Here is a 25486-nt window from a genome sequence, read left to right on the forward strand (position 1 = left end):
TTCTATGAGATTTTTTGCTTACTTGAATACAGTCTGACAGCACAACATCCAAGCCTTGAAGAACTTGCAAATTCATGAGACTCTCGACCTGTTAGAAAAAAAAAAAAAGAAAACTTTAACATTGTATAGCAGAGATATATGGCAGTTTCATTTGAGAAGTACCGTATATTGGAAAATATGGGCCGGTGTTTTCAGCAGACAATTAAGTGGCTGATCATAAATAAATTAATGAGCATCAATTACGTTTGATTTAATGGAAAAGTGAAGTCCATGACCTGAAAAACTTTCCAAGCATTTGTCAGACCAAAATAGTTCTGTAATGACAGGCATGCTCAATTTTGATAAATATCACAAACTTTGGTCATACATGTCTGAATTGGGAAAAAAAATTAATTAATTAATGATTAAAAATAATTATACCCAGACTTTCACTCAACAAAACGAGCACTGTGATTGGTTGATTCTTGGTCACATGCCCTTGATCAAATTAAAATGTTTTCCCTTGAGTCCAGATGTTTCCTGAGACTCTCAGGAAAACAAAACAAACTGTTTCCCTCAGGACCATACACATTTAGTATATATTATTAACTCAAACCCTTTTGCACAAGAGGTTCCCAATAGTGATATTTCTTGTTTACAAACATTGACGTCACATTTCTTTTGATATTGGAACTTGCCAACCATGGAACAAAAGAAGTTATTGTTTCAACAGCCAATTAGCTTCTGGTTGGCATATTATTAACAATGGGTGACGTAACGAGCAACATCACTATTAACAAATGAAGTCACTGTGACGAGATTGAATGTCACACAATAAGCCCTGCTATGATTATCATGTGATTCAGATGCAATCATCTTGAGATGTAATTTGAAGCAATGTTATACAATGCAAGTAGCTGAGGCCAGTGAACTAATCTTATTATCTAGAACAAAAAAAGTCTTTGCAAAAAATCTCTAACAAAGTTTCTCATCTTTAGTTTCTCATCTTTAGTGAAAAAGTTTCTCATCTTGAGTGAAACCTGTAAGCAGGCCCAGTAAGGAGCAGTCGTGGCTCAGATGGCTAGTGTGCGGCTTTCGGCGTGAGAGGTCCACGGTTCGATCCTCGTGACTTCAACGTCTGTTTCGACTTTCCTCTGATCCGTGTAGCTATAGCTTTAAATTCCCGTAAAACGGAGCACTGACAGAGGGAGGGGGGTAAAGGGCACACCGTCGGCTTCCATTGATACCAGCCTTGTAGCCGAAGGAACTACCGACGTTAAATAAAGTGACTTTACCTTTACCTTTTACAAGTGGTAAAGTGGACAAGAGATCAGCTTCATGTCAATAAAGACGTGTTTTAAAACATTATTTGACTCAAATTTTAGAAACAATAATTATTATAGTTATTCAGATTACACTGTACCTTTGAGATCACACTGCTGAGTTGTGCATCAGACAGATGGTAACTACAATCTCTCTTTTCCTGTGAGAAGCTCAGGAATCGTCTGGGTGCAGCTCGAATAAGTGCTCTTGACAGTTGAGATTCCCTGGGAGTGGCTCGACCAGCATGGTGTGGAAATAATAAATTGGCAGTCAGGGAGGGGTCAGAGACATATACACTAGACACACCTAAGGCTTGTGCCACCCCAAGGAGAAGAGGAACAGTGGTGCAGCAAAAGGAAACTACAAAAAAAGAACAATGATTAAAAATAATGAATAAAAGTAAGTTTAACACTTTCGTACTTTCTGCACACACGAAAAACCTCAACTTTTTCTAAATAGTGAGTGGTTTTCTAAGGGGCTTTGTTAAAAAACGTTTAGGGAATTTCGGGATATGCAAAATGACCATAAAATAAAACTGAGGTCTGGAATACTGGTAGAAAAATCTTTTCAAGCAAAGTAGAACACCAACAAAATAAACCCACATACATTGTATGATGTCACGTCTGGCAATCGAACCAGCAAGATATTGCTGAGAGACTAGAGCCTTGAACACCTAACACTACTAGTGTTTCTCTGTGGGCTATTAACATACAACCCCTAACACAGAAGGGAAAAATTCAACCTAAAGTATCAAAATGATTTTCCTTGTCAAAGCTACAATCCTAACAGGATAGGAAAGTCTGATACCTTTCTTATGTTCTGTCAAGTCTTGATAAGCACAGCACTGGTCAACTAAAGTATTGAATAAAGTAAGTTGAAGTTTGATGATGTCTCCATCCAAGCTATTATCTTTCGCTGCCAGTCCACTCATCAGTGTCACAAAAGAGAAGGTAAATTCTCCAGCTAATGGGCTGTCTGATTGTAGAGCAGGCTCCCTTGCCTCGATCCATTTCGCAGATGGAAGACCTTTCAATACTTCCAATAAATATGGCATTATCTTTGCTTTATACTGTAAGTTGGAGTTGAGCTCAAACAATCCCAGTGCGAGAATTCCATCAGTGCCATGTTGATCCAGGGTGAATACATCAGTAGTTGATGAGGGGTTGGCTGGGCATAGACGACTCAACTTTTTTACCTAAGGAACGGTTATCATAATGATTTAAATGACAATAATGCAATTTATCAATCTTAACTGGTTGTAAGTCAGTGTTTGTGATTCAAGAACACACAGGGTGTTCATTAGCAACTGAAAGGAGTCTTAAGTGACAACCTCCTTTTAAGTGACAATGTGTCATTCAGAACCAAGAAATAGGGAAAATAACTGTTTACAACCATTGTTTTTGTTATTCATATGTGCCAACCACAGGAACAAAAGACCCTTTGTTTCCACAGCCAATGAGACTCTGGTTGGCACATTGATGACAATTAGTAACATTGACGTCAACCAGCAGGAACAAAACACAGGTCACAGGTCATTGTTTTACCAATACAGAAAGTATCCTACACCCTAACCCTAAAAGCTAACCTTTGGCCTAAAAACTCTCGTTTAGGCCAAAGGTTAGCTTTTATGAATGTTTAGGATATCGAGGAAATCGGAGCATCCCAAAAACCCATCAAATCACTCAGGACAACGCAGAGAGTAGCAGGTGGGTGAACTTTATTTATCTGGCTGTCCATAAAATGAGTTTTCGAAAAGAAACATCGCGATTTGAAGTTTTTATGGAACATTTTCCTCGATTAGTTGAATCGGCCGTTACAACTGTCTCAAAATAACGTTGACGACACGCGCTCTTGCATCCTTAGCAGGGATCCACATTCGCAGTCGTCCGGTTGTCACAGACCACTAAAAACCTGTCCAGACGAGTATAATAACTCCAATGGCCGTCCGTTGGATGAGTGAAGTTTTAACTAATGTCTTTACATGAATGCCATCACATGTTATAATATACAATGTACTTTCGTTCTGATTGCTTTTCGTTCAATGGAAACTTCAAAAAATAAGGAATAAACATGCAACTTTCCTCAGTATTGAAACAACAGCTTTGCCCGGGTAACCCAAAATTTGTCCTGGCAAGTATACCATAAGATACACTAGCCCGGCTGACGACTTTGATAAAAAATGAATGTGGATCCCTGCTTAGGGTTGTCTGCATGTGCCTATACAGTGTTCAGTGCAAAGTTGACTGACTGAGAAACTTCCAAGTATTGAGATCTCGAGCACACCACAACAACACTCTATATCACGACTTTAACATACAGGTTTCCTCTGCTCCAAGAAATGATACAAAACTCCTGCAATTATAAACTGTAGCTTGTCAGTAGAAAAACTGATTATAATCTACTTTCAACACTCGTCATGTCTAAAGGTTCCCATAGTCCTTTCTACAAAACGATGCTGTATGATAGTCATAAATCGAATCGAGAGAGAGCATTAACCGAGCTGAACTCATTTCCAATCTGCTTCAGTGATTCAATCTCATTTTATATGCTTATGATGATCTGATGATCTTTTATTTTGCACTGTTCACATAGAATTTACATTACATTTGTAGAAGTAAGTTATAAAACAAAATTAAAATAAAGATAGAACATTAACGAAATTAAGATGTGTGCAGTGACCAAAGTAGCAGATGCTTCCGAGTTGGTCACTGCCACGTTAAACTAACTGGCATAGACAATAAGCGTGATGAAAATAGATTTTACCCAGAGTAAAGGTGCTAATTAAGAGTAAACAAATATCTAGGTGGATACATGAATCAAATGAACAATAGAAAAAAGAGGCTAAAGTAAACTAAATCAATGTATTCTAGGAAACAGATTGCGAATTTAGCAGATATAGCTTGTATTGTTTGGAAAAGGGGTAATAATATAGTTTTAATAGATGCAGTGGGATAGTCTCCCAGATTTTCGATGGGATTACTTATGGGATTACTCAGTAGCATATATTTAGAACGATTGAAGCCTAAAAAAGGACAATAATCTCATCATTTCGAAAGTTTTTCAGTTGTTGCTTACTTTCTCCCAAGGTGGCGGTTTTAACGAAGCCAAAGCACAAGCCAAATATCGGAGGGACTCAGCTGTCCTTGGACCGTCGACCGCCATTTTGTTTATTTTTCATGAATACTCGGGAGAATTTCGTATGATATCCGTACGTTTATCGGAATAAGTCGAGGATCAATCGGTTCCAACAACCAATATTCTCGGAAACGACGCAGTTTGTGGTGAGGACAGGCTTGTGATCCAACCGAAGCGCTTTGTTCATTCAGTGCTCTCAAAACGTTGACTTCAGGAATACCAGAAGGAAACCTTCAAAGGAATACATAGCATGGAACGTTGCCCACAAGGTACGCCGCGTTCAAGGTCCTAGATTTAGGCTATTTTCATGCTCCATGCAACATCGACTTGTCTCTATGACGTCTCAGGTCAGATTTTATAGTGTTGATTGGGACAGACTTTTAAAATTTCCATTTTCTTTTAGTTTATTTTTTTTCACTGGCATTTAATTACCAAACTTTCGAAAGTCGAACAGATTTCAAAGAAAGGTCAAGAAACATATTACTTAAAACAGCTTGAGATATTGTGGAAGCTTGATGAAATTGATCTGTTTGTTGAATTGTTGTTCTCGGAAACCTCTTGACTCCACCCATTTCCACCACGAAATTGTTCCGGTGTCTTCTTAGGGACGGGCCATTTGAGTGTCTGAAAGGAGCCTTAATTACTGGGTTGCCTTATAAGGCAAACCCAGTCGAGGTCTGCGTTTAGTTTGTTTGTTTTCTTTTTTTTCTTTTTTTTATTTTTTTTATTTATTTATTTTTTTTTTTTCCGTGTCGGTAAAAGTCTTGCCTGTCACTCCCCTGGTAAGTGGTGTCTTTGTGGATAGAGCCTTCTGCGCGTATTTTCGTAGGATCGAGAGGGTAGTGGGAACTGCGTAGATTTCTCTGGTGGACACAGTAGAATCATTAACTTAGCCTGCAATGGCGTCGAAAGTCATGCAACGCGAATGGCGTTTTAGTGGATCCTTAAACAAAATATACCCTTATGGAGCTCAATAATGGAAAGTCAGTTGGATAAACTAGGCATGAATCTCAAAAGCGACGAGTACTGGACTTCGACAACAATCTATCGCCCGTCGAGACGAAATCAAAGTGAGCAGTATTTACCTGAAGTACAAGGTAATTTGACACAATTGAGTTTGTTGTCTTCACGCACGCAATGAAATAGGAAGAGGTTTTCGCCTCTAAGAGCAAATATGTTGTTTGTTTCAATAAAACTTTCGCTGGAAAAGGATTCTGTGGTATTTTCTGCCTTTGTGAATTATAATATCATGTTGTGTATTGAATTTTCGAGCTTAAGGTTGAAATGTGATATGCGAGAAGTTTTTTAGTTTTGCTCTGTAAGCGGGAAGGGTTCACAGGCCTGTTGAAAGCGTGCTCGAGTTTCAACAAAATGAGCCCCAAAATCAGTGAAAACTTGTGACGCAGATGAATAATAAAGTAGCTGCTATTTCCAAAATGATGGAATTACCTGGTGATAATAACGTCGTACGCGTCTTGGAGGGTAAATTTTGACTTTGCATAAACAAGAGTTGGGCGATTGTGATCTTTGTTTTGACTTCGCTCATTTCATTGTCAAACTTTATAACACTTGACAGAAAAAGAAACTTTTTAAAAACCCGGTATCTTGCCATCATTTGACACAGATGCTTCACTGTTTGACGAGTAAACATGCAGCGGTAACGTAATCAGGGCGCCCGCTGAATTCCGGCCATGTCACTTTTCGATTTTGCAATTTACTTGAACGTAGCAAAAATCTCCCAAAATGTTTGTCGCTGATCGTAACTTTTTATATTCTATATTCACGGTTCAAAATTAATGTTGTTTTGATGTCGTAAATATTTTATTCTCGATCGACCGTCCGGGAAACTTCCTTTTGCTCTTTCTGAAAACTGTGTATCAGTAGTTATTTGCTTTTTCATCAATATTTGTTTTGCATAAAGCAAGCTAACAAGATCTGTACCTTGCTGAGTTCGCATTTGTTAGAGTTAATAGTATTTTCGGTCCGATGCTTCTGTTTTAAGAGGGGTACATTGTTTCGGTCTCCCATCCAAACACTAACCCCGCCCGGCAGGGCTTAACTTCAGTGAACTTTAGTATTAGAAAGCCTTCAGATGCTCAGAGGGCACACTTGTGGTAAAAAGAAGTTGTGAGGGAACTTGAAAATTATCAACATGTCAGCCCAGAAGCCAATGTTTCTCGCTTCTCTTTTATTTGTTATTCTTCAGAGACTGGAATGCTGTATTTCAGTACCACACAATTCAGTGCCTTCTGATTTTCTGTAGCACGTACCACAGGCAACCCAGTGTATGCTTCACAGAAGCATCTCGTTGCAATTTAAGCCAAGCCGACAGCGGCTGCAAAAGAATCCGTTATTTGCCGCCACAGGAAGGGGCCTGTCACGTTAGTAGCTCTTGCGTGACTTCTTGGTCGCGCGTGACTAGTTCTACGAGCTGTTATGAATTTGGATCCCGCGCCACAGTCAGTCTGTTTTTGGCTAAGGCAATATATGATAACTTTTATCATACTTAGTGGATCTTCTCTCTCAGATACGTGCCATTTCTGTCAAACTAACATATTCAGCTCTTAATAGCTCTTTAAATATTAATAGCTCTTAATAATAGTGACATCGTGAGACAAACGAGAATACTTTATTATTATTGTACTTCACCACGATGAATAATAGCAATCTTTTTTACGATATTTAACTCTTGTTTGGGAGAGTGTTCTATGATACAACAGTTGTATTTATTTAATATCTAATTATTTATGAAAATTTAAGTAATGGTCCGGCTAAGAAGCAGGCAGAAAAACAATAGCCCGCGGCAATAGCGTCGGTTAGTTAAAATGTGCCAACATTTTTAATCAAATTAAGTTCGGCTGTTCCCATTGGTGTAAGCAGCTAAAAGCGCGAAATTTGAATTTCAATGAAAAATGTAATCGACTTGCCGTCTAAAAAATTAGATTCTGTTTCGTAGAACAAATCATTATGCCTTCAAAAACTATGTTTGTAAATATCGTCAAGATTCTATGCGCCATTTGCCGATTGGCGAATGGCGCATAGAACAATGCCCAAATTTGGCCGAGAGACAGAGATCAAGGGCATGGGGAAGAAGAAATCCAAAAAAGGCTTTTTTTTCATTTTTTTCTCATCTTTTTTCGACATTTTCCGATATTAGCCAATCAGATGCCTCGATTGGAGCAGCAGCTTCTAAGTACTTTTGCCGCTGGGCTGCCTGCTTCTTAGCCGGACCATTACTTAATGGCTGTCTCAAAAAAGTGCTCTCCAGTGCCATTACTGTTAATATTTTAATAAAAGTTTTGTTCTTGAATTAGATGGCACGATGTCATTCAAACAAGGTACACCAACTGATAATGACCTACTTTGCCTTGCTCAAGACACAGTATCGATCTGGATGAAGCTCGGATTGGCTTTGGGTCTAAGCCAATCTCAATTGGATGAGATAGATGCGGACCAGTCCAAAGTAATAGACAAATCATACAAAATGTTGAGAAAATGGAAAGAATCTCTAGGGTTTACTGCAACTTTTGAAAGGTTAGCTGAGGGACTTGATCACAAGGTCATTAAAAGGCATGACTTGATAGATGAATACTGCTTAGACAAAGGTTGGTGTCAATAAATAACTATTATTATTAACTATTTTGATGTATATGTTGTGGTTTAAATATTTCTTTGGTTTAGATTTTTAAACCACAGGGGTGGATCCAGTATTTTTCTTAGGACGCAGTGCTCGAAATTAAAAAAAATGCCAGGTTGTCCCTGTTTCAAAAGCTGGGCAACTAAACCCGTAAATTTGGTTGCCTGATAAATGCTTCGTTGCCCATTAGGAAACCCCCTACGATTAAATGCATGCTGTGCTGAGATGCTATCACATGGCATTGGAGCTTGAGTATCCTATAGTTCTAAGTGTACACCTGTGATTTTAGCATTTTCAAAACAGAGTCTTCGATCTCACTTACCACTTTGACAACCCTCTTCCTCTGCTCTCCCTATATCATAGAAATTTGGAAAATTGTAGTTGCCATAAACACCATGTACAAATTTCTGAACTTGCCATAAGTGCAGTAAGGTCAAAAACACTAGAATTTCCCTAACATTATGTCGTAGTTACATAAATGGATAGATTTTTTTTTAATTGCCCAAGTTTGCTACCATTGCCATCGAAACAATGGTTTGTTGGTTGCATATCACTATTTTGATAGTTTGCATTTGATGTCATGGCGGCCATGATGGTGTACAGAACAATGCATTAAAATGTCTTTTGGGAATTTGACTCTATTATTATGCAAAACTTGCAGGGCCATTTTCTATTGTTTTGAACGCAAACATGGCCATCCCATCACATGGATGCAAACCAAGAATTGGCTATGTTTGCCCATTTTTATAAGAATTCAACAACCTTCAAGATACTCTGGGTTCTTTCAGGTAGCAGGAAATGCCCCAACATCTGCAGAAAACTGGGTTATGCAAAAAAAGAAAGCTCTCTTTTGACCTACATGCCAATCTTTTGTTGTTTTCATAGCCTCCAAGTTGACTCAAAGAATGACTGATCTAACTGTTTCAACTGTCTCTGCTGGCGATGATAACTCAAGAGGTAAGTATGTGTAGGGATCAGATGCAAAATTGGTGGCCACTTAATTCTTGCTCTCTGTGCTAATTAGCCTGACTAGCCTCGTCAGCAAGTGCAAAGTGATAAAACGAGGCTTGTCTGTCTAAGTAGACCGCACATAAGAGAATACCAAATAGCCTGCTATTTATGCATTCGGTCTATAATATTATTGTCTCGTTCTGTTGTAAAAATAAAGAAAACACTGTTTTTATTTACAAATAAAAACAGCAATGAGGAGGAAGCAACCATATGGTTGTTTAACCACTTAAGATGGATCCTAGTCAGTTGTCAGAGTGGGATTGGAACCCATCACAGCGCATGCAAATTCAACCCTAGAATCCATCCAATGATTAGTCCTTATATGAAGAGCATATTCATATATCTATCGTCTCCGACTTTATTACGAAATCACATAATGACCAGTTCCCAGTTGGCCTTATAGTAGAATAGTAATCACCTCCGAGTCAGTCAATTAAAGATGCGCGTAAAGCACAATTTAATTGTGTGGTATATGCAAGTAGGGAAAATACCCTGAAGTATTCTTTACCAGGCATGATAACGTAGATAGGTTGGTCTCTGTTTTATCCTCAGATAAAACTGCGGCAAAGTTCCTTCCCTCTGTCTCGATTCTCCCTGGAAAACCATTTCACGTAACTCAAAGGCGAGGGAGAGAAATACAGAAGATTCGTGAAGCTTTTAGCCAATTGAGACAAAATGCGTCCAATTCTCTCGTAGCAGGGGTGTTCGTTAAAGGGCCACCGGGATGTGGAAAAACGCAGTTAGCAAGACAATTCGGTGAAGAATACATGGACAAAACAGATGATTGCGGGATGGAGTTTCCGCGGCGAAAAATCGTGGCAACACTTAATGCGCGAAGTCTTGAGTCGCTCCTTGAATCGTACAGGGAATTGCACGAAAAAATGAAAATCCCAAAACATTTTAAAGAGATAGGAAGCGCACGGGAGCGTGTGCAGGCTTTCGCAGATAGTTTGAAGAGGTATCTGAAGGAAAGTTACTCTTCGTGGCTGATTATTGTCGATAATCTCACAGTGAACGATCCATTTAGAGAATTTTGGCCAACGCCCGAAGAAAACAGTCCCTGGGGAGAGGGGCTGGTATTAGTAACAACGCAAGATAGCGAACTTGCGCCCAGAGCGCACGCGCAAGCCAGAGTTCTTGGGCTGGACTCTGGAATGGAGGAGGTAGATGCTATGGATCTGCTGAGTGCCGTGTCTGGGATCGCAGGAGATTTGGACGCTAAAAGAGTTGCACAGATGTTAGGTTATTACCCGCTCTCACTTGCTTGCGCGGCTGTTTATGTCCGGCAAATGCGGGAAGACCGACCAGTTTCCAAATTCTCGTGGAAAAATTACATGGCTAATCTCCAGGAATACTTTGCGTATCTTGATCATTCCGATTATACGCATCATAATACATGTTATCCGCAATCCATGCTCCCAGCAGCAGAGTTCGCTGCCCGAAGGATGGCGGAAAACAACGAAGTGCTCCGAGCTGCTTTCGTATTTCTGTCTTACTGTGCTCTTCAGCCAGTGCCCTTAGACAGCATAGCTCAGTACATCTTGAACCAAACGGCAGATACAGACAATGGGAAGATAAGGGTACCAGATGACATCAAGCTCAAAATAGCAAGATGCTCCCTTTTGATTTATCCCGAGACCGGGGAGAGAGGAATCGAGGTTGTAACTCTCCATCAAGTCATGCGATTAGCTTTTTTACAGATAAGACGAAAACAAGGCCAGAAAACAGGAACGCCTCATAAATCAGCAGAGAACGCGCTCGAGTCTGAGGAGAGACTAGAACAAAATGGCGTCCTTCAAACTCTTACCCAGGCATACAAGGATAAAAAGGATAGTACTAAAAAGGATGCTATCGCCACGAGGATTATTTTGAGTCCTCATATGAAGGAGTTTGTTGACAGAGTAGAGAATTGCCAATTGGTGGAGAGCAGTCTACTGGTACAAACCCTAGTCTACCTCGCGGATAGCCTTGTTCACGTTGCCGGAGCAACGGACAATTCTCGTGTGGCCTTGCTCGAGCGCGCGTACAATATCAACAAACAACTTGGGCAAGATGACTTAAGCGCTTGTGATTTACTTTGCGACTTGGGGTACACTTATCGCGAGGCGGGCAAGTTGGATGAAGTAATTCCAGTTCTAGAGGAAGCTGATATACTCTGTCAGGATCACACAGAACCCGAGTGGATGAAAAAGAGATCCAATCTATTGAACACTCTCGCGTTTACATTTCGTGAAAAGTTCCAACTTGACCTCGCTAAGGAGTACATGAAGATGTGTGTTGAGGTTACGAAGATAGCTTTCGGCAAAAACGACGTACAGGTAGTGGAAAGATTGTGTAATCTTGGAGTGATTTTACACGACCGCTGGGAAAATAATGAAGCGATAGAAGTACTTGAAGAAGCGAGGAGGATTGTTGAAACATGCGACGTAAGCGAACTCTTCATTCGCGCTCAGGTGTTAAACTATACAGCCAAAGTACATCTCCGCTGGTATCTTGGGTTGCGCTTCACACACCCTCGCGCCATGAATACACGCAAGCATCTCGAGGAATCGGACCACCTGCACGCAGAAGCTTTGAAAATTTACATGGATCTTCATGGAGATCAGCAGAAATTCACTACTGGAGTAATGATGACGTACGGAACAGCCAAACTGCACTTGGGAGACCTCGCGCAGGCGCAAGAGATGTGCGAAAAGGCTGTGGAAGTTTACCGAGGCTCAGGCCATATCGCGTGGCCACGCGCAGGTACGTTTCTCGCGGATATTTTCCTCGCGCGCCAAGACTATCTTCGAGCAAAGGAATTTTTAGAGGAACTTGAACAAGTTCACAAAGATCTCAATCTGGTCGTGAGTCCTGGAGCTTATCATCCCAGGGCGCTCTTAGCCGAGGCATACGGTCATCTTGGGAATGTTGAATCTGCGCTGGAGATCTTGGAGCAGTTACTTGAAGAGTGGAGGAAAAATCGCATGCATCCTGAACACTACTGGGTTGCCCGTGCACGCGCTTTCGTCGAGGAACTCAAGTCGCACGAGGAAGAAGTCGTGGAATATGAACAAGTGCCATCGTTATAAGGAGCACGCACAGTAACAGGGACTCAGCGGAGTTTTTGTGGCTTGATGGGTTGTGTTGCGAAAGACGAACTGCCCACGTGGAAACAGCACAAACAAAGAGGCACATTAATCAAAAACTTAAAACAAACAGTGGCTACAAACATAATGATAAAGCTCATTTTACTTTTAACTTGACGTTTCGTATGCTACAACATACATCTTCAGAAGTGACGGTTGAGCAAATAAAATGCGCTTTATCATTATGTTTGTAGCCGCCGTTTGTTTTATGTTTTTGATTGAGTTGAAATGGCCAAAGAGCAAGAATATATATAAAGGAGCACATCATTGATAAATTAAATTGACGACACGCTTTCGGTTCGACCTTGCTGAGCTGCGTCGTTGCTGTACTTGCGACGGCGATTAGCCGCGACAATTATTTATTATTATTATTATTATTATTATTATTATTATTAAACAGCCTTGAAAATGAGTGGCAGGTACATTGCCACTCATTTTCCACTTCCTTGATTGGCATAAAAATGCCAATCAAGGAAGTGATTACAAGTGATTACTATTCTAGCAGATGGTTTGAACCCATGAATCGTATCAAAACCTGATGACGTAAGAGCGTCCGGATAAGAGCAGTCCTGGGAAGGACTGTTGTTGGTGACATTGACTGACGCCTCGTTACTGACCGGAAGTCATCCTCAGAGTCAAGTGGTTTTCTTGTGGATTGGGAACGAGACATGGATGACAGTCTTGGCAACTAGCCACATAGCGGCTCGACTAGACGGACCGATAAACATCACGCTTCTCTTGACCAATCAGGTCAAACACCGGAGTACTCATACGATTCACGAACACAAGACACTGAAATTATCTTGACTCTGACGGTGGCTTCCGCTCTGGTTGTCGAAACGTCAATCAAAGTCCACAACAACAGTCATCCTCAGTACTTCTCTCACCCGGATGATCTTACTTCATCACTGAGGTTTTGATGATTACTCTGTTGGAATTCTGGAGGAGATCAGTAATGAAACAGAACATTTCATGAGATGTATTTGTGTGTGATGACTCGGGCTAAAAAAAATTAATGTGGACCCCAGCAAGAATCGAACCTGTGCTCCGGCCGCGTTCTTCTACAAGTTGAGACTCGTCACAAGGTTGAACATGATTTACACTGACCAATCACGAAAAGCTCAAATAGCCCAATTAACCAATCAGAATTGAAAGCGATTGCATGTAACTTGTTCAAAGCGCGGCAAAATAAATGCTGACGCACAAGTCGCGATTTATTTTCCGTAATTTTGCCTTTTATTTGTTGAAAAAAGCCGACCACACCACTAAACCTAGAAATGCAAGATAAACGCTATCGAATTATTATTTTAGACAAAGACATTAAATTGTAAACCATTCGAAAAAAGGTTTCTTGTATCGTTTTATCGGGAAAGAAATGCAGTAGTTTACATTTTAAGTGACCATAGCGAAGCTTTCTTGTTCATCAAGAGCACATATTTCTTTGCCTTCCCACATGGGTTTCACCACAAATTCAGCTTCATCCTCCTCGTGTTCCCTTTCGTTCTCTTCCTCTTTCCAAACATAACGCCCGAGCTGCTCACACCCTGAGTCAAACACATACTTGCCCGGTCCTTTAGGTTTGTCTTCTTCAAAGATACCGACGTATCTATGATTCAAGTGAATCAGATTCCCTCTGTCCTGCATTCGGCCATGGAACCAGGTACCATCATACCGTGAACCTGTTTCTTTATAGGTATAAACTCCTTGGCCATGGCGACGGCCCTGAGACCAGTCCCCTTCGTACGTGTCCCCGTTAGGGTAGGTGTAGGTTCCCCAGCCGTCGCGCAAGTCGTTGATCCAGGAACCCTCGTATTTGGAGCCGTCAGGATACAGGAAAACACCTTCGCCGTTTTTCTTACCTTCCATGTAGTAACCCATGTAGCGAGCTCCAATTTTGAACCTGAAAAATTAAGTTGTTACTTCAGTCAATATTGATATAAACCCAATGGCCCCAAAAACAATAAAGAAGGGAAAGCCTCGATCGCGTGCAGAGAACCTTTATGCGACGGTTTTCTGATGAACCCTGGGTTTCATAAAGGGGAGGACTTACCAGTCTTGCACGCAACTATCTACGGTCTCTAAACAGACTTAACTGATTAGAGTGTAATGTGAAGTGCTCAGTTTTGAAATCTGCCTACCTCATTGACCACCATTTTGAGAATTCAGCTCCAAAGAAATATGAGCCACGCAAATTTTGGTCAGCGTAGATCATTTAATAATGTATGCAAAATAATTCTGGAACACGATTACTAACAGTAAATCACAGGCGCTCCTCTCCGATTTTTTTTTGCGGAGAGTGGGCGGCTGTACAAAGGCTATCCTATGGTTGATGGGCCCCTAACCAAAAATTAGTATTTCGTTAGAGAGGAAAGTGCTTGGAGTGTCGTTTGGGTGGGTGGGAAGGGTGGTGGCGCCGTTGGCAACAACAGCTTCAGTAATCAGGATAATGAGTCTCTCACGGCCAAGGGGTTTTGGGAATAAAGGAACATGGCGTACGAAGACAATATGTCTTTGGGAACATAAACCACTTTATGGATCAAAAGGCTGAGAACGAGTTTGGAAGTGAATTTTTAATAGCAACAGAGGAACAAGCAGCCCCCCCCCCCCCCCCCTCATCCTCCTTTTCTCCTTTTCCCCTGGGAGGCCCTCGATAATCGTTTTGAACAGTCTAGAGTCGGGTTAAGTGTAGAAGACCCTTGATGTTTTGCAACGTTTGACAGGATCCCATGTTGGATGACGTTGGGCCATTACTTTCTTCGCACCAGCAACGTTGGCCAGCAAATGTTTACCAAGAAAGTTGACGTTTTGCAGGGGCTTCGAAAAAATATGGGACAGAAAAATCACTTGCGTTCCCTTGAGCTCTATGCAGACCTCAATTTTGAATATTGCAATGTGCGTCGCGTGATCTGTGGATTGATTACGTCAATGATTTATTTCCCGCTGTTAGAGACTATGCCTTATTCGTAAGGTTTGTCGCAAACACGAGCAACAACCGCTGTTTATTTACAAAACAATACAAATCAGAACAGTAGGGCTCTAATTCCCATTTTACGTTTATCCCAACTACTATCAAAATATAAAAAAAAAACGAACTGAACAGCAACGGAAGCTGTACTGGCGCTTGGTCACGCTATTTTGAGCTTCTTCATTTAAATAGAAGTACGGCGCACAATATTTGCTTTCAAATTAACGTCCACTGTTAAGAAAACAAGCATAATATAAGCAGAATATTAATGTTTGTATTTTAAGCAATATTCTTCTGAAATAAACGCGGCGTTGTCTCGTCTCATGATTTCACAGAAAAATGCGAATGCGTGCTCGAAGACTTGACACATTCAAATAAACATGTTGTGAAAACGAAAGAAAACTTAAGACCCAGGGAAAAAAGCGACTGCAGCCTTCGTACGTTGGGTGGTACAATTTGATAACGTCTTCATGATAAATTGTTCCTCTTAATAAATCACTTGGTGTGGCAGTTATACAAAAGTTATAAACGTCCCAGTTACAATTAATTACCAATTCGGGAGTACCGTATGTTTCGTGCTTTGTTCTTTTTTTTTAGTGTTTGTTCTTAAAATTGAAATGTAAATGTTAATTCACATTTGATGCTCTAAGCAAGCAGATGATGAATTACCTGTAAACCCCCTTGCCATGTCGTTTTCCATTTTCGTAGTACCCCTCGTACGTATCTCCACTCGGTAACTTCGCTCGTCCAAATCCGTGTCTTTCGTTCATTTCGTTCCTTTCGCCTTCATATTCCCCAAGATAAGGCAAACCATCATCATCTACAATGCTATCTTCATCGGAAGCCGACATGTTGTGGTGAGAGGATACTAGAATGTGTCCGCTTTTCTTGGCTGCTTATGTATAAGTTTCAGTGAATGTTGTTTATCACTAATCAGTTCGTCTCCTAGGGAATTTAAAAAAAGCCTTAACGCGACCCACCATGCATGCATGACAAGATAGGATATCGCGTGACCTGTGAATTCTTCGCGTGACAAAGGGATGTGACGTCACCTGTGCGAATCAGCTATTGTATGGTGTCCAAGTTCAAGGTGAGTGTTATTAACGATTACAGTGTACATGTAAGTTATATTAGTTGTAAAGAACTAAATTAAATTCTTGACCGCCGACTATGCTAGAAGTAGAAGATCTTGTGCGCTATACCATAGGCCATCCCAATAAAATGTTCCGTTTCCCATCGCTCCCTCTCTTGTGATGGCCCTACTAGTAAGAATCTGAATTCACGATTCCATATAAACGACAACAATTTTATTAGAGCCCTTTCTTGCCCTTATTTAACCAATTTAATTTATTTGTCTCGGTTAATTCAAAAAGGAGGACTGGATCGATGCTTGGAATAACATTGAAAGACACACTGTCATATCCTGCTGTCATGTCAATCTCCTGAAGCAATCAAACCACTGTGAATTGAGGAGGATTAAGGAAGAACCTACCACCATTGACTTCTGAATGCAATGACTTCATTTGTATGAATAATATTGAACTTAAAACAAGTTAATTAAAAATCCCGTGACAAACGGAAGGATTGGTTCCTCAATTCTGTTAATGTATTTCTGATCTTTGCTTTGGTTTGATTCTGAAAAAAGGGCACTTAACAATGTGTGTAAGTTGGTTACAACTCTGTAAAGGAAAATTTGTCCTGTCTTCTCCTGCTTGGATTTGAAGTCCCCAAGTAAATCTCTTGGCACCTTTTTGGAAATGTTTCAGCCAGTCTGAAAATCATCATCATCATCAATCCAATTTTGATCCGGGTTTATCCAGCAATAATAAAATACCAGTGTCGAATGAAAGCAAAATAACGCAACTGACCACTTTCAACAACGTCCAGTACGTTTTGGGGGCTTCTTTTCATAAACAGATTGCAATTTTTTTTTTTTTTTTTTTTTTTTTTTTTGGGGGGGGGGGGGGGGGCTGTGCCATGCTTCACTGAACTCATTATCATTTCTTTATGCCAAGAACCCCAAAATGCATTATGGGTTTGTGAAAGTAGTTATTAATTTAAGGGTGCGTTCAATTGACCGTATTCCGGAATAGCAATACGTGGAATGGAAGATAGAAGTCCTTCATTTTTACAGAGATTCACATTAAAATTATCGAACACCTGCTAAACTGCTATAATTTTTAAACATATCTTTATTATCCTTGCTGCTTCAAAACTCTAGACATACCGTTTCAAATCATCACTCCAAGTATTCTTATCCTGGAATAGGGTCAATTGAATGCACCCAAGATATCACTATTTTCATATGCAATAGGACTGCATGCTTGTGCAATTATAAAAGAGTTGGAAAAATTCTGGAGAATTGGATGAGCTAGGCCATCTGGATGAGTGATCACGAGTTGAATTTGAAAATGGAGTCCAACAGTTTATATTTTGGACAAGCATGGAGTCCTGTTATTTTGTTAAGACCGATTATTACAGTGCTTAGTTAAGTCCACATCATCAAAGAGCAACAATTTTCACTACCATAATAAATTTTAATGCCGCCGATTGGCCAGCTCTCTGTGCTATTGTATTCTTTGACAGTTGATTGGCTACTGGAAAGGACCTTTTTACATTATTGAGCTCCAGTTTAAGAAATATTGAACTGTTTCTCAAAAAGCCATCTGCTTGAAATATTGGAATGAGAGATTGCCCTGTGTAGCTGTACACACCCTACTGCAGAGGAAGATATGACTGCACTGGATGAAGGCTAATAATTTTAGAGACACTTTATTTCTATTTCTATTTCTCATGACAAAAAAAAATATTTAAGTTTATGTTGACCCGCAGATGGCAAATTTGCTATTCGAGGCGGGTCAATCATCAAACAAAACTTTAGTTATACACACAGCGATAAATATGCGTCCACTCAGCTCAGCGACCACAAGAGATAGCTATGATAATTAAATGTCAATCATTTAAAATTTATTTTCTGTAGTCGAAAATGAAATAAAGCAAGAAAGACTGAAAAAGGCATTAGGCTTCTAAACAACCTTGTCCCCAGGGCACCACCCAAAGCCAGGGAAAAGCACCATGGGGACGAGGTTGGCTTCTAAAAAGGCATAAGGCTTTCTAATAAGAAAATTTATCAGCAAAGTCTTAAAGCTACAATCTTGGACAAATTAAATGGAACATTGAGACCACCCCTCCCCCCAAATCAGTGATGGGAAAATGGCGCGTTTTGGCCTTCACGCACCTTCATCCTTGATTTGGGGGAGAGGGGGCATTTCTGTTCCATTTTATTCTGTCCAAGATTGCAGTCTTGGACAAATTAAATGGAACATTGAGACCACCCCTCCCCCCAAAATCAGTGATGGGAAAATGGCGCGTTTCGGCCTTCACGCACCTTCATCCTTGATTTGGGGGAGAGGGGGCATTTCTGTTCCATTTTATTCTGTCCAAGATTGTAGATATCTTACTTTCCTTCAAGCTTGTTTCTTGTAGCCCTCACATTGTCCACTGTTTATCTGGCCTTCCAATAATGACCTTTTACCTCTGTGATCTTCTCAGGCTCAAGGAATACCGACCATGCTCATGGAATACTAACCAAACCCAAGATGTTCTCTGCAATCTAAGCTGTGCCATTAACCTTTGGTGACATTTATTCTGATCCACCCTACAGGCGGCAAGCACAGCTCCATTGGACCCCACTGCATCATAATAATATTAATACTTAGGGTGTTGTCCAAGGTAGTAAAACTATCTTATGCATCACTGAAGAATGCAGGATGTCTTTAGATAAATGTAATCATTGGTGTGAAACCCTTTTTTTTCTAGATGTGACATAGATATGATGAACATTTCGCAATGCCACCAAGTCTTTCGTGATTTCCTTGTTCAAAGTATGTATATACTTGAAGATCTACAAGATCCAATAATTATTATTCAGTTTTTAATAATAATGGTTGGGCCTCTAATTTGCACATGTTGTTTGTGAGAGAATGTTTAACACATATTTAACACATGTTGTCTGCACAAAAATTAATGCAAAAGTATTGAGCAACATATTAAGCCACTCCTGTTATAAAAATAGATATTACCTTTCTTAAATGCTATGTGTGATATGTTGATATTTGTGACCCCAAGATGTTTCAAATTTTTTGGATTCTTTTGTTAGCTTGAAAGAGGGTTCTTTTGACTTCCTGTAGAAATACCCTCCACGTGGGTGTAGGAAACTACAACATTTTGCTTTGTTATCAGTTTCTCCTATTTGCAGCTTTTTAAAGTGTGTGAAAGTGCAATTGTAATTACAGGGAAAGCTCCTCGAAGCTGTCGGACTAAGTGTATTTTACTTTCCCCTTTCTTGGATGCATTTAAAAGGAACACATTCACACAAGTGAAGACAATGTTTTCTCGATTTCTCAGGCATAATATATTATCATTCTCATCATCATATATGTTACATCTTCTCTATCCCCTCAATGTAACTTACACACAACATGAGTGTATAAACCTTTAGAGAGTATTATTATTATTATTATTATTATTATTATGCACTCGACTGGTAACTATTGCTTGAGCTATTTGTAACTGTTAGTTTGTTGTTACCCCAGATCATCTCAGTGTAGTATATTAACTACCAAGTTCCACTAATACAATACTGGATTTTAGTAATTTTGTAAAACTTTAACACTTGAGAACAGTGATCGGAAATTATTTCCACTAATACAAAACAGGATTTTAGTAATTTTGTAAAACTTTAATACTTAAAAACAGTGATCGGAAATTATTTCCATATGCAGTAATTAAAAACACCATCTTTACATCTCGAGATAACTTCAATAAATAACATATCATTGACTTATGAGACCTAAATAACCACAGTGTGTAATTGAGAATTCAAACACAACGTCGTAACATTCCAAAATATGTAATATCGTGTCCTGACTTGATTATTTAACAACATCGTTTATTGATTACATTCCGTAATTCCTCACCATAGTACAACATAATTATATTTTTCTAAAGTCCTGAGTTTATTTTCAGAGTTTTCTGGTTTCTCTGAAGAGATCGCAAAATCAAACGAGCGGAAGCGCTAATTTCACACGTCTGATCTATAAAACACGTTTAAACCCAGTTGGTTAAAATAGCAACATGCTCGAGTTAAAACCATTGAAACGAGAACTATAGGAAAGTAACATTTTCTAATCTTTCCTTCATTTTGATGTTTTGGCGAATATATACCATACATTTCAGTTTTGCACAACTTCATAGATGTTTGTTCGCACGTGCTCGATCTTTAAGTTCCGCTTTCCAAGTTTCTCCGAACCTCAGTGAGTTGAAGTCACCGTTACGACAATTGTATCTCTACCTTTAAGTTTACAGTTCCAAGGGGAGGAATCCGTACTCAACTCTCCGTAATAGGAATTTTCGCTAGGGCTGGTTCAATAACATGATTTCGCATCCGCTATGCACATGTTTCATAACTTGTACCTTTAAATTGGTAACTTGTTTCTTTAGGTCACTGACTTCAGAATGGAGCTTGAGGTTAATGTCTTTTAGTTCGTCCACTTTCTGCTGAAGATCTGCTTCCTTTTCAAGTTTTCTCTTTCGGCATTTAGACGCCGCTACACGATTTCTTTGTTTCTTTCGTTCGTTCTTCACCGTTTCCTGTAACGCCAAATCGATCGGAGGAAGAGGCGGTGTTCCGGGTACAACTTGCGGCTCATTCTCAACTTTAATGTTCTCCAATCTTTGCGCTGGTATTTGAACACTCAATATTTGACTTAAGCTTGTGCTGGGATCAAAATTGCAAGCTGCATTCCGTTGAAAATCGGGGAAAATTTGGTTGGCTCCGGCCGATTGTAGCGACACCAGCGGAAGTGACTGGGTTGAGATGGTGGATGTTGCTGAGCACATCACAGGAGTTGCACTGGCGACCGTGTTTGTCGCTGAGTTCGCTCCATTCGCTGTCACAAACGGCATATTAACAGTGCTTTGTATCGATGACATTGGAATACTTTGTACCGCTGCTATAGCTGCATTCTGACTTTCATTGCCTTGTTGATCATGGAGCCGTTGAAGCGCTTCCATAAAGCCACGCGCATACATTTCTTGTTGTTCTGTAACCGAAAATGTTCCTTTAAAAAGCTGACCCGGTGTTGGTGTTGTTAGAATACCTCCATAGCTCATGATTAATTTCTCCAGTTCAGGTGAACCCAGTGTCAGCAAATTCAAATCTGGAGATGTCAGTACAGTTCCTTCGATCGACGTTTGTCGCCGCGTATTCGGTGATGAAAAATCAAGCTTCAAATTGCCTTTGTCATAGGATGAGCTTTGCGAAGTTGACGTTGTCGGCATAATTTCTTCGTCGTACAGTGATGCTTCCATCCACAAAGTATCTTTTGAATGGAATATTACAAAAATCAGCTGACTCAAGCGTTTTAAGATTGCTCGTGATTTTCGAAAAACGCAACTTTTGTTTCCGTATAAATCCTATAAGGCTTGTGTCATTTTCTATTTCGGACAACCATATGTCATCCAAAATCTGATTGGTCAAACCGTTGTCATTTGTTCTATTGTGAATGATGATTGGTTGTTTCCAGTTTCATGTGACAAATTGCGTAGAAACTTGTGACGTCAACCGGAAAACATGCCGAAAACAAAAGCCATATTTCCAAGGCAATATCAGGAGCGCGAATTTTCGATTCGGAGAAGACAAAAGAAGCACTAGAAACTTCATGAAGAAGGGAGCAAAGCATTTTTTTAAATAAGTAAAGAAAGAAAGAAAGAAAGAAAGTAATAATCATTCAATCATCAAAATAATAATTATTTTTCAAAACGAGAAATTTCCTGTAAAATGTGCAAAGTTCAAAAGCATTAAGAAGTTTTCACTTACGTTCAAGTTCCTTTCGGTAATTTCATGAAAAACGTAATGACCGGAACATGGAATTTTTCTAATTAGCTTGGGGAAAAGTTGGTTTTACTCGGAAAACTGCCGAACTGATAGGGTAACACCCAACGCCCAACGCCGTTATTTTCAAATTCGGAGTGTCTTAATTGTTCTGTGACAATTTACACCCTTGTGCATGTTCTTTACCGGAAGTGATCATAGTTTTGCAATTACTCAGTTGTCACGTTCGCAGATCACTGAAGTCTGGGAAAATTTTGTTAATTAAATATTCGACTTTTGATAAGTTTATTTTATTTTATTTTTTTTTAATGTAAAATTATTATTTCTAGTACCGTTTCCTAATCCTTATCAACCTTTTCTGCGATTGCATAAGTCACGTAGTTTTTATTTCAGTTTTCCTCAACCCTCATGTATAGACGATTATTTTTTAACGAACGTGTTCAATAAATTAACAAAACGTGAGGCTATGTCAAAATATTTTGTCGCCTGTGAGAGAATCAACCTTGATTCGTGAGTTCAATATTTGTTAAATCGTGCATTGAATTTTAAGCTTAATTCATATTTTTTATTTTAGCGCCAGGTGTAGTTTTGAATGCTACTGTAGTGTTCGTTTACCATAAATGGTAATTTGAATATGAAAGTCGTGAGGGTATCTTGCAGGTCTCTATTGTTAAAACTCTTATAATTTCTACTCCCGGAAAAAATGGCAGTTTGTGGTCTTTTCTCCGAAACGCAAATTGAAAGAGAACAAATTTCAATGCACCGATTCGCAGTTAAAGCGGACATTTCTACACTTCTTACACACTGTTGAATGCCCATAGTTATCTTTCTCCGAACTGTCTTTGGGTAGGCAAAAAAAAAAAAAATTAACTTGCCCAATTTCATTTGAAAGTAAGAGACGCCTTTGTGTTCCAATCATTTTGAGAGGATGACGTTATAAAGTCGAAGACAAGGATCAAACAAACCTATGGCCTTCTTCGTAATATGTACACATGGAAAAATCTTTTAAAATGAACTTCTCAAATTTATGATTTAAAAATAAGCAAGATATAAAACATAGATTGAAAAAAGAATAACAGTAACGATTATAGATTGACTTAAAAGATTTGTCGGTAATAAAGGTAAAAATAAATTATAAACTGCAACGAACATGGGGAGTTTTTCCTTTATCTCGATTTACGTGTGCGCGTGTACATCCGTTAACCGTTCGATGTCCTCAAAAAAAAAATATATATATATACGGAAATCGTTTTCACGACAGCGGTTATCGCTACGTGCAACTAACCTGAGTATCAGGCTTTACCCCTCAGGAAGGGCTGACTCAGGTTACATGCAACGATTGCGCTTCACTTCTCACGAGACTTGTCACGAGACAAGATGTAAACACACCCACAAGTCTTTCCAAATGTTTTTAATAGGAAGCACACCTTCACACGAAATGCGGAATTCGAATCATACACTGTAGTCACACAGGTGTTCAACGGAAATCGCCTTTACTGTTACGAACTGAAACGATATTGGCCCAACTGTAACCAAATATTTTTTGGTTTAAGTTTCGGGAGAAAAAGTGAAATTAAAAAAAAAAACAAAGTCGAATTGAAAGGCCTTAAGTGCGTAAATCCAACTTAAGCCCAGTCACATGCTAATCGGCTTACCATTACATAGCTTTTTTTATTTTCAAAGTAATATAAGCGTGCGTTTGTCACGCGATTGTAAGGCGAACTGCCTATCACGCAACTCACGTAACGCAAAACATACTTTCCCGTTAAAGCGCTCTCTAAAACGTTCAGGGAGTGAAATTACTGTTAAAGAAGAACTCATTGATATTCGATGAAGATATGTTCAAGAAAACGTCACAAGGATATTCTAAAGGAAACTGTCTTGAACCGGACTGTAATTACGTGAGCAATGGTTTCGGCGGGGAAAAAAAATTGCCGCAACGCGGTGGCCACTGGCGCGAAAAAAATTACTTTGCTTATTTTGAACTTGTGTATCTTTTTTTATTGACCTTAGCTTACTTTTTGGGTAGTTGTTTCATTTGTTAAAGAATGAACAACACGATTCATACATCAGTTTCTCCAAAAACCAAGGTCGAACGCCCAACAGTGGTCCCAAATTATCGATTAATAGATCAGAGTGGACTTCCTCAACAGCTGACAACGACTGTAGCGCGAAAAAGGCCAAAGCTTAGATCTCTCTGGATCGGTTTCAAAACGAAAAAAAGACTCCGTCATCGTGTGTAACAAACGAGCAATGAGGAGCTACCTCAAAGAAGCGATAATGATAAGGAAGAGATGAATGAGAACGACTCGTATAAAAAAGAAATTTTGGCGAGGCACGTGAGGACAGACCAGAAGACAAAGTTGTAAAGGTGGTATATAGAAAGTTGGCAGACTGAGGACCTCCCAGTTTGGGAAGGTTGTTAGGGAGTCGTTGCCTCTTGAAAATATCTCATGCTATAGTGTAAATGCTTTCTTTACCCCGCCTTTTAGTTTTAATCCCAATGAATAATTCCTATTTGTCATTGCGCCTTGTATCCTACACCCCTAGGGTACCAGTTGCAACTGAACAAGCTTAGGATGCAGGAAGTCCTGCATACAGTTGTTTAATCGGTCAACTTAAATAATCATAATGTTTTTCTTTCATAGAAAATTATTCACATATCGGTCAGTTTTGTAAGCTCTGAATATTATTTGTCCACGAAAATATGAAAAATGGAAATTACTTTTATCTATTATACTTTGTGCACAGAGAGTTTTGTCAGTGGTTTGGAGGGGAGGAGGAAAGTTAGGCTCCTCCTGATTATGACACTGAAACTTCACAGTTGTATCTTCAAGATGGATACCAATAGAGACAAACGGACTTTCAGTTTCTTAAAAGAGGTAATTTTTACTTTGTATATAAAAAAGTAGAATTCAATTCCCGTCATAGAAAAGTTTAAACTTGGACTGGACTTAAGAACCTGCGTGAAGTGAACATCGCAAATATATGACATATTTTCTTTTTAATGATTTGTTAGCATGTTTAATGTAATTCGGAGGTATGATGTATTCATGTTTTTGCTCTGGACTCTGTCCTATTTTGTTTTTAACCATGATGTCGTCTTGTACAGTTTAAAGACCAGGTACAACCTGACATGATTATCAAAAAAACAAGCGCCAAAAAAAAAGCTCAGAGGGCTGTTCAAGATATTAAATGGGGAAGGTGCAACGTTTGTTGGATTAATACTAAGATTAGGCTAGTTTTTGTACCATTCAATCTTTCGTTACTAAATTTTTTGCATTTGTTAGGATAGGAGAAAATACGAAGAACCAATCTGGCATGGCTTAACAGAAGTGGATAACTATTCCCAGCATTAGATTTTTGTAAGAGTGTGAATCTTCTATAATGCTGAAAACGTATTTGGCACAAAA

General features: G+C 39.4%; 4 protein-coding genes across 6 annotated transcripts in view; 1 reads left to right on the plus strand and 3 right to left on the minus strand.

Annotated features, from left to right (window-relative positions):
• The window catches only part of LOC137973781 (phosphatidylinositol 4-kinase alpha-like), a 37647-nt gene extending 33073 nt beyond the window's left edge, over positions 1-4574 (minus strand). For both annotated transcript variants that reach the window (XM_068820667.1, XM_068820666.1), the window contains exons 1-4: positions 4378-4574; positions 2110-2497; positions 1403-1662; positions 23-88 (exon numbers count right to left, since the gene is read on the minus strand). In XM_068820667.1, the coding sequence (XP_068676768.1) occupies positions 23-88; positions 1403-1662; positions 2110-2497; positions 4378-4464 (801 nt within the window). In that variant the 5' untranslated portion in view covers positions 4465-4574. The remainder of the gene's footprint in view (positions 1-22; positions 89-1402; positions 1663-2109; positions 2498-4377) is intronic.
• On the plus strand, positions 4570-12300 carry LOC137973782 (uncharacterized). 2 transcript variants are annotated; one of them, XM_068820669.1, is made up of 4 exons: positions 4570-4706; positions 7752-8042; positions 8960-9031; positions 9638-12300. In XM_068820669.1, exons 1-4 carry the CDS (start codon positions 4688-4690, stop codon positions 12154-12156), a joined length of 2901 nt encoding a protein of 966 aa, XP_068676770.1. In that variant the 5' UTR covers positions 4570-4687; the 3' UTR covers positions 12157-12300. The 2 variants fall into 2 exon arrangements, with proteins under 2 accessions (XP_068676770.1, XP_068676769.1); XM_068820668.1 differs by having other exon boundaries at positions 4658-4784.
• A 1126-nt stretch (positions 12301-13426) lies between these two features.
• On the minus strand, positions 13427-16196 carry LOC137973785 (radial spoke head 1 homolog). Its single transcript, XM_068820671.1, has 2 exons — positions 15848-16196; positions 13427-14113 (listed from the first exon to the last, which is right to left on the minus strand). The coding sequence occupies exons 1-2, from the start codon at positions 16027-16029 to the stop codon at positions 13606-13608; spliced, it is 690 nt and encodes a 229-aa protein (XP_068676772.1). The 5' UTR covers positions 16030-16196; the 3' UTR covers positions 13427-13605.
• A 3629-nt stretch (positions 16197-19825) lies between these two features.
• LOC137973783 (transcription factor Jun-like) lies at positions 19826-21620 on the minus strand. Its single transcript, XM_068820670.1, has one exon. It carries the CDS (start codon positions 21548-21550, stop codon positions 20594-20596), a length of 957 nt encoding a protein of 318 aa, XP_068676771.1. The 5' UTR covers positions 21551-21620; the 3' UTR covers positions 19826-20593.
• Positions 21621-25486: the final 3866 nt, after the last annotated feature.

This window comes from Montipora foliosa, chromosome 10 (genome assembly GCF_036669935.1).
Source record: "Montipora foliosa isolate CH-2021 chromosome 10, ASM3666993v2, whole genome shotgun sequence".
Taxonomy (NCBI): domain Eukaryota; kingdom Metazoa; phylum Cnidaria; class Anthozoa; order Scleractinia; family Acroporidae; genus Montipora; species Montipora foliosa.

Coding starts and splice junctions, on each gene's coding strand:
- LOC137973782 (XM_068820668.1), top strand. CDS start 4,745: ATGCTCCATGCAACATCGACTTGTCTCTATGACGTCTCAG. Junction 8,043..8,959: donor TGAATACTGCTTAGACAAAG/GTTGGTGTCAAT, acceptor TTGTTTTCATAG/CCTCCAAGTTGACTCAAAGA. Junction 9,032..9,637: donor TGGCGATGATAACTCAAGAG/GTAAGTATGTGT, acceptor TTTTATCCTCAG/ATAAAACTGCGGCAAAGTTC.
- LOC137973785 (XM_068820671.1), bottom strand. CDS start 16,029: ATGTCGGCTTCCGATGAAGATAGCATTGTAGATGATGATGGTTTGCCT. Junction 14,114..15,847: donor CATGGCAAGGGGGTTTACAG/GTAATTCATCAT, acceptor TTAATTTTTCAG/GTTCAAAATTGGAGCTCGCT.
- LOC137973783 (XM_068820670.1), bottom strand. CDS start 21,550: ATGGAAGCATCACTGTACGACGAAGAAATTATGCCGACAACGTCAACT.